This window comes from Hibiscus syriacus, unplaced genomic scaffold (assembly GCF_006381635.1).
Source record: "Hibiscus syriacus cultivar Baekdansim isolate YM2019G1 unplaced genomic scaffold, ASM638163v2 tig00111440_pilon, whole genome shotgun sequence".
Lineage (NCBI taxonomy): Eukaryota > Viridiplantae > Streptophyta > Magnoliopsida > Malvales > Malvaceae > Hibiscus > Hibiscus syriacus.
Window position 1 is genome coordinate 990,023 of NW_024063094.1, and position 18,765 is coordinate 1,008,787.

General features: G+C 35.9%; 1 protein-coding gene across 1 annotated transcript; it reads left to right on the forward strand.

The window, feature by feature from the left end:
- The first annotated feature begins 3,089 nt into the window (after nt 1-3,089).
- LOC120163341 (respiratory burst oxidase homolog protein B-like) lies at nt 3,090-8,930 on the forward strand. Its single transcript, XM_039173310.1, is given in 13 exon segments — nt 3,090-3,415; nt 3,417-3,613; nt 3,697-3,856; nt 5,434-5,482; nt 5,581-5,694; nt 5,946-6,374; nt 6,475-6,861; nt 6,941-7,036; nt 7,124-7,239; nt 7,332-7,434; nt 7,962-8,035; nt 8,174-8,685; nt 8,811-8,930. Coding segments are annotated over 13 exon segments (2,607 nt in total). The 5' UTR covers nt 3,090-3,155; the 3' UTR covers nt 8,921-8,930.
- Nucleotides 8,931-18,765: the final 9,835 nt, after the last annotated feature.

Here is an 18,765-nt window from a genome sequence, read left to right on the forward strand (position 1 = left end):
GGTATTTGAAAGTACACAAGACTCTTCTGACCGTTCGATAGCTCGACCCAGCTCCCCACGAGCCACTGATTACTCGTATGACCCGTAAACTTTATGATTTCATTGGTTAAAAATGTTACTTCGATAGTGACTCGGTTTTATTATAGATTAGGTTTGAGCACTATTGCAAAGCATGGCGAGGCAAATGCTCAGTAGGCTCCCTGACTGACCCCATTTTTACGAGGTGTGTTCCAGTTGTGCTATATGATTACTTTTATATGATTGTTCTACTTGTTTTGACTTGTGAATGAACTATTTGATTTTAAATCTTGATTTATGATTCATGTTTTACTGATTATAAATATGTTTGACTGATACATGCTCTCTGGTTACTTGCTTACTGAGAAATGATTATTTTCTGAATTTAAATTTTATTGTCTTTACTGATACACCACTTTATTGTGATACTTCTGGGATGTTACCTGGATTCTATGAGGTGCAGCTCCGATCAAGCTGGTAAATCCTTATGGACCTAAGGCAACCCTTGGGTGGGCTCTTAGGCCCAATGGGCCTAGTGGTAAGACTTTATGAACCCTAAGGTACTCCCTTATGATGACTTCTCTACTTCATGCATTGGGTAAGACCTTATGGTCTAGGACACTACCCCAGGTGGGCTCCTATGCTTCGGCTAGGGTAAGACCTTAAGGCCCAAAGTGTTCCCTTAGGTTGGCTCCTACACCCCAATGGGTATAGGGTAAGTCCTTATAGATGCAGTTTTTGGGGGACTGCATTTCAGTGCAAGGGAAGAGGGTAGATATGAATTTTAAACTATGAAATCTCACTGAATACCTTATGCTACGTTATCGAATCATTTTCTGAATACATTAATAGAACATTTTATTTGCACTATTGAGACATACTGAACTCCCTCACTCTCCAAACTTTTCCCTTTTCAGATACTTTTTGATAGGCACCCCTGACTTGACACTTGGAGGATCAACATGTCACATATAGAAATTTTGTTGTAATGTTCTATCTTATGAAATGCCTTCAATTTCGGTGACGTGCCTTTATTTGAAATACTTATTTTTTTATTTGAAATACTTATTTTTATAACTTTAACTGCTTTTGTTACTAATGTTTGATTTGTTGCGATACGGATTATGACACATTTTATTTCACTCAGTTACTTAAGATTTTATTTTTACTCGTTTGGATTTTATTGTTGTTTACTATGTTTTAAAGATGTTATTTGTAATATGGATTTAAATTATCGACGAATGTTTTGAAAAATTTTATTGTATCTCGCTAGATAAATCAGTTCGTAATGCATAGGTCGAGTCTAGAGGGTTATATCATTAATTAGTTTAATTAATTAATATAATCCTATGACTAATTAACCTTAATCATCCTACTTTATCTCACATTATTCGGCTTAAATTGTAACTTAATAATTTACACGAAGTCCCTAATTGTCGGTCCAATATTTGTTTCCATCGTCATCATGACATTTGGCTCAGATTAAATGATTAATCTCAGCACTAACCTTTATTAACTGTTAAAGTAGTGTAATTATATGGATATATATAAATATTGATTAAGTGAAACCTATCGGTCTTTGTCTCCTTTTGTAATGGAGTTGCCACAAACGCATTAGGGGAAATGAATTTGATGGATTTGACCATTCATAGGTAAATTTAATAGAGTTATTTGACCATTCTTAGGTAAATTTAATAGAATTATTTGAGTTTGGTTTAAAATAAAATTTGAATTTGATTTAATAACTAGTGAGTTTAGTTTAATAAAATTTAATAGAGTTATTTGAGTTTAGTTTATCAAACCAAGCAAGTTCTTTGGATTAAAGTAGCAGTTGGATAACTACGTTCTATTATATAATAGCAACAAGATACTATTAAACTGTTATTGCACCAAAAAAATTAATATAACATTTATGGGAGATGAAAAAAATAATAAATTAATAAGAAAAAATATAAAAGGATAAATATATTGAATTATTTTGAGTAAAAACTAAATAAGTAAAATATATAAGTTTTGAGAATGAAATTGTTATTATATCGTGTCATATCTCTTTTATATATATATATATATATATTGATTAATTTGGGATAAATATAAAGTAATATTTATTTAAAGATGCGTTCATACCCCTAGTTTTCCAGGTGCTCGAACCTAAGATCTCAAAAAATAATAATAATTTATTTATCACCGAAGTCATTGGGGTTCGTGCCATTCCATCTTATATTTAATAACTAATGACATGTTCATAATAATATTTAAATTAACTGACTAAATTGTACCTTTTTAGAAGAAAATATATATTTTGTAACCTAACTAATAATTAAGTGACTGGGAGTGTATTTTACCTTATTGTTTAAGTTTGTTGCCAATCACTGTTTCTCGTTGTCATTTTCGTGGAAGCTGAACAAAAAATAGATAAGAGTAGATAGATAATAACCTTTTTTTTCCAGAAGATCACGTGTAAATTTTCATCTTCAATTCAGCAATTTCCAACATTTTCACTTCGGATCATTTCTCCACCACCTTTCCAATCCCACCACAATATTATATATATATATATAGTAATGGCTGACCTGATCGCTACTTTTGATTATGTTTGAATGAAATTTTCTCAGATTTTCCATTTTCAAAAATGGGGTTGTTGGCTGTTAATGTTTTGAAACAAGCTTTACAGTATTTACAACAAACAGTATATGAACCCTAACAACTCCAAAAAAAAATTACAACCCAACTGCGCCCCTGGATTTCACCTTGTTCCTTGTTGGAGCTTTGACTTCTTATTAGCCACCTTTCTCATTATATATTCACTTCTCATATTTCATTCCCTCACTAACATTCTTGATTCTCATATATCAATCGTCTTTCAATTTTTGAAATCGTTGTCTGGTAAGGATTTTCCCGTTTACTTTCCCGAGAAAAAAATCAACTTTATAGATGTTTACTTTCCCGAGAAACGTATATAAATCGTGTTTCTATAGAACACCCAGACAAGCATTTTCGAATCCAAACATGCCCTTCATGTAAATTAATCATTGGTTCTACGTATATCAAAATTTGAGTCTCTGTTTTTTCTTCTTCTTTTTCAATCGCAGAGAGAGTAGAACAACAATGGAGATTCAACACAGTAAACACGAGTCATGGTCCGATACGGAGAGCACGAGCAGCAGCCGAGTCGGGTACAGCGGTCCATTAAGCGGTCCGATACTGGTGAACAACAACAACCCGAAAAGAGCAGCAAAAAGAGCGCGAGATTCAAGGACGGCGGCGACGAATACGTCGAGATCACTCTCGACATTCGTGAAGATTCAGTTTCCGTACAGAACATCAAGGGAGGCGATCCCGAGACGGCAATGCTAGCAACCAAGTTGGAGAAAAGGCCTTCATTCGGATCCCAGATTTCGTTTAAATCAGGCAAGTCTCTCAGGAACTGAAGAGAATGACGTCCACGAAAGGAGCGGCGCCGCTCGAGCCCTCAAGGGACTGGAATTCATGACCAAAAACGTCGGAACCGAAGGGTGGTCCGAGATCGAAAGACGGTTCGATGAATTGTCTGTCAATGGTTCACTTCCCAAGTCATTGTTTGGCCAATGCATAGGTATATATATTCAAATATATGCAATTGTTTCTCAATGCTATCAGCCATGAAAATGCTTGTTGATAGGTGATTTATAATGGCAGGCATGAATGAATCAAAGGAGTTTACAGACGAACTGTTCGAGGCCTTGGCTCGTAGAAGAGGGATAACATCATCAGCAATAAACAAAGCTCAGCTAAGGGAATTTTGGGAACAAATCGCTGATCAAAGCTTTGATGCCAGACTGCAAACCTTCTTTGATATGTAAGCATTAAAGCACTTGATTTGGTTTAACTAACTAATTGATTCCGGTTAAGGAAATGTGCTCATATACATTTTTGGTACATGTACTTGACTTCAAGTTTCAATTTGATACCTAAGCTTTTTTTTTGTCTTATGATGTACTTGAGCTTTTTTTTGGTCCAAATCATACTTGAACTTTGCTTCTTGGTTCAAATTGGGCAAGTTGAGATGCCTAATTTGACAAAAAAAAAGCTTAGGTACTAAAATGAATATTGAAATTAAGTTCAAGTGCCAATATATATATACACCTTTAATTTAAAAAATACTATGAGTTAATTGCACTACACGTCCCTAAACTGTGATCTTATTATAAATTAATCCTTAAACTTTTAAACATTCCAATTTCATCCGCAAAATTCTCATTCTAAATTAGTCCTTAAACTTGCTAACTTTCTAATTTCATCCTCAAACTATGACCCTAATTCTATATTATTCCCCAAACTTTGAACAATCTAAATTCATCCCCAAACTTTGAATGATTTTGGGGGAAGTTATTGGATTGTTCAAAAGTTTGGGACTATTTATAAAGAGGGTCATAGTTTGGGGATGAATTTGTCATGTTCAAAAGTTATAGAACCAATTTAAAATGAGAGTCATAGTTTAGGGATAAAATTGAAATGTTTAAAAGTTTAAGAATAATTTAAAATGAGGTTCATAGTTTGAGTATGTGTATTTTAATTAACTAAAAACTAGGCTAATTACGCTTTTTTCCCTTGATTTTCTTTGGGATTTTTACAGCTTGCTAGCACATAAGTAAGGTCCATTGTGTGGGACAGTAAGGATAAGATTTCTCCAAATCATTAGGTGATGGTCTTGACCAAGTTATGCCAAGAAACAAGAAGCAAATTGTCAATAAAATATTATAGGGTAAATGATAAATTTGGCAACTTAACTTTATTCTCTTTCCTATTTCACTCACTATATTTTAGATCTTTTCAATTTTCTTACTGAACTTAATACATTAGGTTTTTTTTGTCACTAAGTCGTTTTCTCACTAGCAACGATATAAATGTGTTGTTATATAGTTGCAAAACGACGTCGTTTTGGTGAAAATTTTACTTTTTTAAAACGACTTCGTTTTAACGCCGTTAACTGTTTAACGTTGTAGTGATAAAAAAACTCAATGTATTAAGTTCAGTGAGGAAATTGAAAACTTTTAAAGTTCAGTGAGCAAAATAGGAAAGATAGTAAAGTTGAGTGATGAAATTTGTAATTTACCCAATATTATATTATAAATTCATAATCAGTATTTAAGAATCTATTTAATACCCGAGCAAATAATTAACCATATAAACCCGTATTTCATGGACAATCTGCATGTGAAGCCGAATGTTAGGTGGAAATAATTCCTTTGTCATCCGGCTTGTTGACTTCAAACTAATTATTAACTCTCTTATAAGTTGATCAATTATTACAAATTAACAAATCCATCAACTTAATTTAGACACTAATTAGAGAATCAAATCACCAGTTAGAAAAATCCTGTTCACATGGATAGTGAAACAATGATTATTTCTTTTTGCAAAATTTTAATGCAGGGTTGACAAAAATGCTGATGGAAGGATCACAGAAGAAGAGGTGACAGAGGTGTGTGAATATTATTATCATATCCAAAAGTTGCTTAATTAAGCTTTATATATATCCATACAAATATTTACATGTGTTTTTAATGTACTATTGTGTAGATCATTACATTGAGTGCTAGTGCTAACAAGCTGTCAAAAATCCAAGAATGTGCCGAGGAATATGCAGCCCTTATCATGGAAGAACTGGACAAAGACAACCTTGGGTACATTGAGGTCAGCAAAATTAAACTAATTTTAATCAACTTTATCCCATCCTTCTTTAGGCCAATCAAGTAGTTCATTGGAATTTCGATTATTTTAAAGCTAATCATATCAAACTCTAAAATGGAAGGACGAAGTTTTCACAGCACTATTTTTTTCATCTACGAAACATGGACATGAAATTTTACTTAATGAATGTTGAATTCTTTATCACTCGATCTGATAAACATCACTTAAAGTGTATTGGGGTTTTCTTTTTTCAGATATACAATTTGGAAACACTGCTACTGCAAGCCCCAAGCCAATCAACAAACCTAGGGACTGAAAGCCGTGTTTTAAGCAGGCTATTGAGTGAAAAATTGGTGCCAACAAAAGAGAGGAACCCTGTTAAAAGATGGGGGAAGGGTCTTGCCTACTTTTTGGAGGACAATTGGAAGAGAATATGGGTGCTGGCTCTTTGGATCTCAATCTGTGCTGGCTTGTTCACCTGGAAATTCATTCAATACAAGCATAGGGCAGTATTTGATGTGATGGGCTATTGTGTAACCACAGCTAAAGGTGCAGCTGAGACAACCAAGTTCAACATGGCCCTGATCCTTCTTCCAGTGTGTAGAAATACCATTACTTGGCTTCGAAGCAAGACAAAGTTAGGTGTAGTTGTCCCATTTGATGACAATATTAATTTTCATAAGGTATGTGGTACACAGAATATGATGAAATATATCGAATATATCCGTGTCTCTGACGTATTCTCTTAATCGGCATACTTGTTTTGAATGAACTTTCTTATAGGTCGTTGCTTTCGGGATTGCCATCGGAGTTGGCTTGCATGCTGGTGCTCATCTAACATGTGACTTCCCTAGACTTCTCCATGCCACTGATGATGAGTATGAGCCAATGGAGCAATTCTTCGGGGAAGAACGGCCTAACAACTACTGGTGGTTCGTGAAAGGGACCGAAGGGTGGACCGGTGTGACCATGGTGGTGCTCATGGCCATAGCCTACATACTAGCTCAACCTTGGTTCCGCCGGAACAGACTAAACCTCCCAAAACCAATAAAGAAGCTCACCGGATTCAATGCCTTTTGGTACTCACATCATCTATTTATCATTGTGTACGCTCTCTTCATTGTTCACGGATACTATCTCTACCTCTCCAAGAAATGGTACAAAAAGACAGTAAGTATCTCAACCCTCACAAACCAACTACTGTTAAATATTTTTCAGTCCAGGAGATATTAATGTGTTTCTGTTGCAGACATGGATGTATCTAGCAGTTCCAATGCTATTATACGCTTGCGAACGCCTAATTCGAGCATTTAGATCAGGCTATAAGTCAGTGAAGATTTTAAAGGTAACAATCTAACCCCCTCTAAGCGTCAAATTTATCACTTTTACAGGTCGAACAATGGACTAATATTTACTACTGCTTGTAATTCAGGTTGCAGTATACCCTGGAAATGTACTCTCTCTGCATATGAGTAAGCCTCAAGGATTCAAGTACACCAGTGGCCAATACATCTTTGTGAACTGTGCTGATGTCTCCCCATTCCAATGGTAAAAAAACAGTAACCAGTAAATGTAATTTTCCTGATGTCTAAGTTTTAATGTCAGTAAAAATGATACATTTTGATGGTTCTGATTCTCAGGCATCCCTTCTCCATCACTTCAGCTCCCGGAGATGACTATTTAAGTATCCACATTAGAACCTTAGGCGATTGGACATCCCAACTCAAGGCCCTTTTCTCAAAGGTGACCATTCTTTCTAAAAAGGCAAATTACCTAAATTCATCCATAAAGTTTCATTGAATGGTCACTTTGGTTCTTATTTTTTTTCCTTAAAGCACTTTTGACTCCCGACATTTCATTTCGGGACAAAATATTTTCTAGGTGGATGGAATCATTTAGTTAACTAATGATCAATGTTTGTTGCTCACGTGACAAATCCTATGTGTTCAAAGCGATTATATTGTATGTGTCATGTCATCACTTTGGACATGTAAGACTTCTCACGTCAGTAACAAATATTGACCGTTAGTCAACTAACGGTTTTCACCCAATTAGGGGTAATTTTTTTTTGTTATCATACCTTCTAAGAAAAAATGTTACATGGGTTAAAATGTTAAAAAAAATAAAAACCAAAGTTAGTATTAAATCAAACGTTAAGGACAATTTTTTTGTTATTATACCTTAGAAAAACTATAGATTGCACAGCAAACTGTCATATTTCAAAGCTTAAATCTCTCAATAGTTTTGCCTTAACATGTCCTCGTTTGTAGGTTTGTCAGCCTCCATCAGTTGATCAAAGTGGCCTCTTGAGAGCAGATATTGGTAAAGGCGAAAACAAGCCTAGGTAACTTTCTTACATCCAATTACACATGTCAATTGGATGATTTAGATTGATTTTAGATCGAGTCAATATGGATAGTAGGAATTCGGATTTTAATATTTTTGAATTAATTTCGAGTTGGATCAATTTTCGATAAAACAGGTTGCCAAAGCTTTTGATTGATGGTCCATATGGAGCACCAGCCCAAGACTACAAAGAATACGACGTTCTTCTCCTAGTAGGACTCGGCATTGGTGCCACCCCACTAATCAGCATAGTCAAAGACGTGCTCAACAACATCAAGCAACAAAACGAAAACGAACAAGGCATCGAAACAATCGGTGCCAAGAACAAGAGGAAGCCGTTTGCCACGAGACGAGCCTACTTCTATTGGGTCACTAGGGAGCAAGGCTCGTTCGAGTGGTTCAGGGGAGTGATGAACGAGGTGGCCGAGTACGATCGGGACAGGGTGATTGAGCTCCACAATTACTGCACGAGCGTGTACGAAGAAGGGGATGCGAGGTCGGCTTTGATCACCATGCTTCAGTCCCTCCAACATGCCAAAAGTGGCGTCGATATCGTCTCGGGAACACAGGTGAAGACCCATTTCGCCAGGCCGAATTGGCACAAGGTCTTCAAGCACGTTGCTGTTAACCACGCTGACAAGAGAGTCGGTACGTATATCGTCTTTAAAATTCGAACATTTCCATGAAATACTACTCGTGCTCGGAAATTGATGTGTCCGTAAATCGAGCTGCATCGGAAACTGATGGTGTGTGCGTGTGTGTTTTACCTGCAGGAGTATTTTACTGCGGTGCACCTGGATTAACAGGGGAGCTAAGAAGGTTAGCTCAAGAGTTTTCGAGGAAGACCAGCACAAAATTCGATTTCCACAAGGAAAACTTCTAGACTTTTCCCCTATGGGTTCTTTTAAGTCAACACCTTTAGTATTTGTAGTTTGTATATGTATGTCCTAAACATTTTCCATATACTACTTAACTATACTCATTGTCAAAAAAGATTCATTAAAGTATCAATGAAGTTGTGATCAAACCTCTTGTTTCATTTTCTTATACATATAAAGTTATTTTTTATGATTTAAATAAAATATAAAAAAAGTAAATTATCGATATTTATTATTCAAATCTTATGGATTAGAGTAAGTAATTTTAAAAGTGTTAGTACAAATATATGTTGTAAATAAAGCATTAGCAATCATAAATTATAAGAATAAAAATAAGTTTCTTATGTCGTGGTAAATTCTATTGTCTTAGTGATTTTATCTTAATCTATGTAATTGTGGAATAGACATTATTTCTCGAAATCAACACAGTGCTTCAAAATTTGTCACGTGAATCAAGAAGATGAAACTCAAATGGGTTGCGATCCGAGTTCGAGCACCATGAATGTCAGGGTGTGAGCGTTTAATATTAAATAGTTGAGAGTTATATTTGAACATATATTACCTTATATTTACCTCAAATTAATAAAAAAAATTAACATGTTTCTCAAATTAGTCCTTCAATGTTGTTAATTGTATGTTCTGATACGACAAAATGCATGTTCAGATTTTCGATTGAATAAGGGTTTGTTTGTTTGACTATAATTGATTTTCTGGAAATTGAATTATGGAAAATGAATTACTGAAATTTGAATTCTGGAAAATGAATTACATTTCTGGAAAACGTTTTCCGAAAAATGTTTTCCGTAAAATAAATTACATTTTTCTGAAAAATATCTGGAAAACGTTATACGATGTTTGGAAGATGTTGTTTAAATCTTTTTTCCACTAGTTGATGATTTTTTTTAAAATTATTTATTACAAATATTAAATATAATAAACAATATTATTTATCATAAAACATAATATTATTTTTTTAAAATATTAAAATAATTTATTTATTATTAAATATTATTTTTGTAATTTTATTAATAAAAATATTAATATTGGTATATTTTATTGAAATAAAAACATTATAAATTATATTAATTATTTAGAGAAAATAACCTCAGTGACCAAAAATCCCATATAATATACGATTTTAACCAACTTTTTTCGGATTTGCCAAAATGACCAACAAAATCGCAATGCGATCGCTAATTCGCAACGCGATCTCCATTATCGCAAATTCGCGTTGCATTTCGCGTTGCGATAGTTGAAAATCGCGCTGCGATGGTCTACAGTATCGTTGCGATTTTCCCAATTAGCAATGCGAATAAGTAAATCGCAACGCGAATTGGGAAAATCGCAATGCGATACTGACTATCGCAATGCGATACTTACTATCGCAATGCGATAATACAAAATCGCAACGAGATACTGACTTTCGCAACGCGATTCTGACTTTCGCAACGCGATTTACATAGCGCCATTCGTATTAATGTGTATTTTTTTTTTCAAATTCCAAACACAAATTTTTTCTTAATAAATCGGAAACTGAACCGTCCACAGTAATCGCAACTCATAACCTCAAACCCAAAATCACAACACTCAGTCCCATCTCCATCTCTCACTCTCTACGGCGAAATTCGTCCCCATCTCCGAAGATTTCCGTCCCCATCGCCGGCGAAATCCCTCACAACCATTCACAGTAAAAAATCCCTCACAATCATTCGGAAATGGAAAATCAACCTCCGAGGGTTAGTTTGTTTTATTTTTATTTTGAAATTTTTGCATTATTTTAGGTTTTTCATATTGAGATTGATGATAAGTTTACTGGTAATTTCAATAATAGATTAACCATTTCACTTAGATTTCTTATTAAATTCATTCGATTGCTGCCAATACTGCTAAACTGTTTAGCCTGTGAAGTTAGTATTTGTCTTTGTTTTGTCTTTTGGTTGAAGTAATGCAGAAGAAGAATAGTTTCGAGAATGAAAATCGCAACGCGGAAATAACTATCGCAACGAGAGAATCGCAACGCGAAACCAAAATCGCATTGCGATTTTCATTTCGCGTTGTGATTCTCTCGTTGCGATTTTCATTTCGCGTTGCGATTTTCATTTCGCGTTGCGATAGTCATTTCGCGTTGCGATTCTCTCGTTGCGATAGTCATTTCCGCGTTGCGATTCTCATTATCTCGTTGCGATTTTCATTTCAACCAAAAGACAAAACAGTGTTGCAAATTTTAGTTTCAAGAATAAACTACTATTTATGTTTATTGTTTTTGGTATATCTTGACAGTGTAGTTTTTGGTATATCTAACTTGGTATGTTTATTGTTTTTGTAGAAATTTTTTTCGGCTTCATTGACATTAAGGAATAAAGTTAGCCTAGCCACTACAATTGCTTCGAAGCTTTCACCTGCACAAAGAAAATTGTTTGAGGAAACCTGCTTCGGGCCATGGCTGAGAGTACAGCATCCGGGTGGAGATGCTAATTTGACCCATTTGTGGCTTCAGACCATGATTAGCGATCTACCCGACAGTATACAACGTGGTGAGGAAGAGATATGGTTTCATTTTCCACCGGCGTATACTTGTTTTGGGCGGAAGGAGTTCTGCTTAATCACTGGTCTACGATTCGGACACGATGATGTAGGCCGGTACACTCGTCATATCACCCGCCCATCATGGTTATCCAGGGTTTTTCCTGATGAGTCAATAGAGAAGCCGAACTTACACATCGACGACATGAAGAAATTGTTTAATAAGAAAGATGATTTTACTCGGATGAATGACGTCGATGTTGTCCGAGTATGCCTTCTACTACTTTTGTATGCCGGCTTTTTAGGCAGAGAGGCCAGACAACCTATTCCTCAGGAGCTAATATTATTGGTAGAGGACCTAAATGCATGGAATCTGTTTCCATGGGGTTCGTATATATGGAAAGCTACCTGGACTAAGTTGTCGTCTGCCTTTGATGACCGCAAAAGTGGACGATAGGAGTGGACTATTGGGTTCGTATCCATGGGCCTCTTCGCCATATGAATCTGTTTAATTATAGTGCGAAGACACCGCAAGAAGAAACCCGACTCGCCTGTCATCCCTCAAGAGTCCACTCCTATCGTTGAAGAGGCCCCTATCATTCCTCGAGAGTCTCCTCCCACCGTTCAAGAGGCCACTATCATCGTTGAAGAGGTCCCTTCCACCATTCAAGAGCCCGATTCATATGGCGTCATATGTAGGATTCTTGAGAAACCCTCTGACGTGCCGGACATGATGGATTCAAGTTGGCTCTCGTATGAGTTACCGGCCAGTACCATACCGGTATCTGAAGTGGAGAGGAAACAACTACCGGACACAATTCTGGATAACACCCTTTGGGCTAAGACCGTAGTTGATTTTTATCTACATGAGCGAAGCCAGGGGTGTTTCACTGACATATGCAAGCTCAACGATGATATCTATTTGTTGCTTGATCGATCTTGGTGGGGCGTATTATTAGGGGTCGAAGACAATGGCTATTTCGATGGAGGGGTAAGTCTTATATTTTTCTTATATTTTAATTTGATTATTTTTTTGTAAATTCATGTAAGTTACTAATATATGTCTTTTTTTGTAAAACAGCATATCGATGCGTAGGTGTCACGTCTTCTAATAATTAAGAAACTTAAGGAAAATAAAAGAAATACACGATATACAATTATGCTGACGTCTTTTAACGCCGTTCACTTGAAGAATCAACGAGATGAATCATTTGCGTTGGGCAATGGACAAGCTAAACTTTATCCTGCATGGTGGGAGGTCGATAAGGTTAGTGTTTATTTTAGATTGAGTTTAAAGGTATTCATAAATAAGTGCGCAAATGAATGAATTATTACTTATGATTGCATGTGTTTATCCCTATTTTGGAACGTAACCATTGGCTTCTCGTCGAGCTTCAGATCCCATCCCTTAAGGCAATAGTATATGACAGCATGATAAATTACATATCATTGGCTGATTTAAGAGATATTATTAAGGGATTGAGCTCTTATTTGGCTAAATTCTTGGATGCGATAAATTATTGGACTCGTTCTGGAAACAAGAAGCCAAAGAAGCTCAATATTACAGTTAGCAGAGACGAGACCGCACCACAACAAACGAAAGGACCCAGAGGGGATTGTGGTCCTCTCGTATGGTTGGCGTTGGACCGTTTGATCACAGGAAGTATAAAGTATCTATCTCCCACCGATATAGATAGAGCTACAGTAGGCTTGTGGTTTCGACATTATATGGCTAGATCGATATATACGAGACACTGCCTACCTGCATCCGCGTTATAAAAATGTCCATAAACAATTGGTATGTTTATAGGCTTGTGGTTTGAAAATGTTTGGTTAAGTACCTAGAATTCAATAATTTGTTGTTTGTAGGTTTTAGATGTGTAGAAAGTGTTGTTTGAGCAAATGTTTGGTTTATGCAGGTTAATCTCAGAAGTGAGCTGCGTGAAAATGATGTATGGCTGCAAAAGTTGATTCAATAGTAGAAGTGTTATTTTCTCTAAGAATTATTGCTTATTTTTTGATTGTTTAATTGATTTGTAAAAGGTGATTTGTAAAAGTTGATTTGTTTAATTGATGTTAACATAATTCTTATTTGTGCTTGTTTAATTGATTGAAATGTAATGGTTGATTTTGTTGATTTCAATCTGCATTATGTTGAAGGCAAAAAGTACTATCGCAATGCGAAATGAAAATCGCAACGCGAAATGAAAATCGCAACGAGAGAATAGCAACGCGAAATTAAATTCGCGTTGCGATTTTCATTTCGCATTGCGATTCCCTCGTTGCGATTTTCATTTCGCATTGCGAAATTAGCGTTGCGATTTTCATTTCGCATTGCGATTCTCTCGTTGCGATTTTCATTTCGCATTGCGATAGTAATTTCCGCGTTGCGATAGACATTAAGATGATTGCCTATTAAGTGATAACAACTGAACAGATCATAGCAATTTTCAAACTCAAGTTACTAATACATGCCTAACTGAAAATGTTAAAAGTTCACACATAAAATCTACATAATACAACGGTTGCATTTAAAAATCACCTAAGTTAACAGTCCCAAAAGGTGAAGCCAGTTGTGATTGGGATTTTAAAGATGATTGCGATTTTGATTGCCTTTTTCTTGACACCATATGAGCTTTGGATTTTGATGATGATCCATATTTTGGTAGAGGAAAAGATGATTGTGATGGCACTGGTGATCCACATGTCAACCTTGTATGACCACTTTCCTTGCACCGACTACATGTCGATCTCTTCTTCTCTTCACCCTTAGACGGTATACGATCGTGACTTTTTGGTCGGCCAGGTAGCCTTCTGTCCATGGCTGGTGGTAAAACTGTTTGTAAGTCATCTGTTATGTCCCACTCAGAAGGATGTGGAATATGGTAGACAATCTCGGCATAAGTCTATCGATATACTTCTGTAGTGTAGCAATCCATAGCGTATGTGCTTGAATCATCTTGGTTTAGATGAAAAGTAACTTTTATAACATGGCCACATGGATAACCAGATGTTTGCCATTTCATACAACTACACGTCCTTGCATTTAGATCGACAAGCCCATTTAAGTTATTATCCAGTACTTCAAACAAAGTGTTTGAACATGGTTCAACTCTCCATGACGTTGACTTCACAACACGTTTCGTTATATTTTTTTCAGTCCATGGTGTAACACGATGTTCCAATGTTCCTGTAAATTTAAATAAATAATACTTAGTAAAATATATGATAAGTTACAAATTCAAAGAAATAATACCTGCATGGTTTCTTTTCTTGTAGTACCACTGTTGAATAGAGGCTCGAAAAAACTCCATTAACATAGTAATGGGTAATTTCCGGGAATGACGACTTAGAGCGTTGATTGATTCTACACTATTAGACGTCATGAAACCATATCTTGCTCCAAGTTGATGTACTCTTGACTATCTTTCAAACCCGACATCTTCTAGTGTTTGAGCACACTGAGGCAAAACACGTCTTAAACAGTTTATATGCTTATTGAAATCCACTTCCCGATAAGCTTTTACAGCCTTCCAGTATGTCCATTTGTGCTTTTTTATACCAGCAGACCTTGATTTTAGATTTCTATACAAATGAACACCACAAAGTCCATGAAAAGCATCTGGGAAACACCTTCTAACAGCGTTGTCAATTGAGTTTGCCCTATCGGATATGATTGTCAGATTGCTAATAGGACCTATGCAATCCCTAAGATGCCCCATAAACCATGTCCATGAATCAGAGGTTTCATATTTGCCAACCCCGTAAACTATTGGCAATATCCCATTGTTAGCATCCATGGATACTGCTAATAAGTTTACTCCAAGGTATCGACCTTTCAAATGTGCTCCGTCAACTATAATAACTGGGCGCACGCAAGTAATAAACGAACGAATCTACAAAATAATATACACAAGAAATATAATCATTTAAATGTGAAATGCATGTAACTAACAGAAATGAGTCAACAAAATTATATTGATTAACTAACCGCAGCACCAATGGCGATAAACATCAACTCAAAGCGTCCATCTCTATCTGTTTTGATATGAGTTACCGACCCAGGATTTTTCAGCTTTAAATTGTGACAATAAGCCGGCAGTTGGGCAAACGATGCTTCTGGCGACCCCCTCAACAATTCCAAGGTATAACATTTGGCTCTCCAAGCTTGAGAATATGATATACTAATCTTGAACCGAGCATTCATGTCAGTCATAATTTCATGTCCCCGATATACCCTGCCATTCAAAAACATTAACTCAGCCAGAAAACCACCCAACACCTTTTTGTTTGCCTGTCTATGGTGAGGAAAAACTTGGGTTCTTGAACATGTATGTTTATCAATAAAAGTCCTAACTTGAAACATTTCACAATCTTTTATCCTCTTTGCAATCATACGCCACGTACAGTTTTTGTCAATCATACACCTTGTTTCGAAACGATCTTTGCTTGATTTGTTAACTTTTAGTTGATAGCCATCTTCCACACATTTCGTATACAAAGCTATCTTCAAGTCTTCCTTTGTATCAAAACAATCATCTTTCTTGATACAAATAACTTTTGTGTAACAATCAACTGCTTTCTTTACCAACTCTTCTTCCGGTATCTGAAGTAATTCTGGCATATTCCAGTTATACTCCCGTGACATTTTCTTTTCTTCGGGGACTTTTTCTTCTTCTTTTTCTTCTTCAGGATTATATGAATTACAGAATGGATGTTCAACATGTTCATTCACAGCCTCCACTTCCTCCTCATTATCATCAACAACATCTTCCTCGGCAACGGTTGTTTCATCATCAAAATTTGGGTATTGACCAATATCAAAATCATTACACGCAGGGTCTGTTTCTTCTTCTGAAACATCATCAAAATCTGAGTATTGACCAATATCAAAGTCCGGGTATTGACCAAGATCAAATTTTGAATACTGACTAGTACTCACAATTTTTTCTCTTGGCTCATCATCGTCTAATTGGTCAATACGAAAACCGGAATTTGGTGCTGAAAGTTGATTGGGATTTGGATTAGAGAAAGGTTGTGGGTTTTGAGAAAAACTTAGTTGATTACTACCCGCTACTGACCCAACAATACTACTTCTAGGTTCAACAACATACAATGTAACATCATCACTTGAAACACTAATGTAAGCAATGAATCGTTCAACATCTTCATTGTCGGTTAACAAATAAACTTTACCATTCCTCTGATAAGATAGCCTAAATCCACTTAGGGGCTCTAAATTCAATTTCTTTGAAACACGTAACATTAGAGTTTCATAAGTTAACTTTTTTAATGACAATTTTAGTTGAAGATTCATGGGTAAAGACATATATTGTAAAACACCATGAACATTCTCCCATGACCCTCCAAAACACAAATCTATCCAAACATGATCAACATTAGATGATTTCATGGTTGTAAATTAATTTACTAAACAAACGAGCTGCGAAACTAAGACATGTTGCCGGATGGGGAAGGATGTAGGAACGGATATAGGAACGGATGTCGCCGGAGAGAGTGATAGATGGAGATGGAATGAGTTGCGATTTAGGGATTTAGGTTATAAGTTGTTGCTTCTGCGTAGATATATATACACAAAAAATTTGTGTTGCGAAACTAAAACCTATTGCAAACTTTGAAAATCGCATTGCGATTCTGTATTATCTCGTTGCGAAAGTAAGTATCGCGTTGCGATTTTCCTAATTCGCAATGCGAATAAGTAAATCGCAATGCGATATTGACTATCATAATGAGATAATACAAAATCGCAACGAGATTCTGACTTTCGCAACGAGATTCTGAAAATCGTAATCATCTTCAAAATCCCAATCACAACCGGCTTCACCTTTTGGGACTGTTAACTTAGGTGATTTTTAAATGCAAACGTTGTATTATGTGTATTTTATGTATGCACTTTTAACATTTTCAGTTAGGCATGTATTAGTAACTTGAGTTTGAACATTGCTATGATCTGTTCAGTTGTTATCACCTATTAGACATTCATTTGACTATCGCAACGGGGAAATCGCAACGCGAAAATGGCTATCGCAACGCGAAACTGGCTATCGCAATTCGAAATGAAAAATCACAACGCGAAAATGGCTATCGCAACTAGAAAATCGCAATGCGAAATGAAAATCGCATTGCGATTTTCTCGTTACGATTTTCATTTCGCATTGCGATTTTCATTTCGCATTACGATTTTCTCGTTACGATAGTCAGTTTCGTGTTGCGATAGTCTGTTTTGCCTTCAACATAATGCAGATTGAAAATCAACAAATCAACTATTACATTTCAATCAATTAAACAAGCACAAATAAGAATTATGTACACATCAATTAAACAAATCAACATTTACAAATCATCTTTTACAAATCAATTAAACAATCAAAAAAATAATAATAATTCTTATTTCTTCATAAATAATTGAATCAATGAATCAACAACTTTGTGACCCCGTACATCCATTTCACGCAGCTCACTTAAAGATTAACCTGCAGAAACCAAACATTTGCTCAAACAAGACTTCCTACACATCTAAAACCTACAAACAGTAAATTATTGAATTCTAGGTACTTAACCAAACATTTTCAAACCAAAAGGAGTATATATGTTAACAAAACTTGCATTTGACTTACCAATTAACAATGGACACTTTCATAAGGCGGATGCAGGTAGGCAGCGTCTCGAATATATTGCTCTAGCCATATAATGCCAAAACCACGAGCCTACTGCAGCTCTATCTCTATCGGTGGGAGGTAGAAACTCTGTGCTTCCCGTCGTCAAACGCGCCAAGCACAATTATACGAGAGGACCACAATCCCCTCTGACTCCCAACGATTGTTGTGGCGCGGTCTCGTCTCTGACAACTGTGACATTGAACTTCTTTGGCTTCTTGTGTCCAGAATGAGTCCAATAATTAATCCCATCCAAGAATTTAGCCAAATGAGAGCTCCATCCCTTGATCATATCTCTCAAATCAGACAGTGATATGTAATTTATCATGCTGTCATACACTATTATCTTCAGGGATGGGAGCTGAAGTTGGACGAGAAGCCAATGACGACGTTCCAAAACAGGGATAAACACCTGCAATCATAAGTAATAATTCATTTATTTGCGCACTTATTTATGAACACCTTTAAAAAATTTAAAAAATAAACACTAACCGTATCGACCTCCCACCATGCAGGATAAAGTTTAGCTTGTCCGTTGCCCAACGAAAATGATTCATCTCGTTGATTCTTCAAGTGAACTGCGTGAAAAGCCGCCGACATTATTGTATATCGCGAATTTTTTTTATTTTTCCTAAGCTTCCTTATTATTA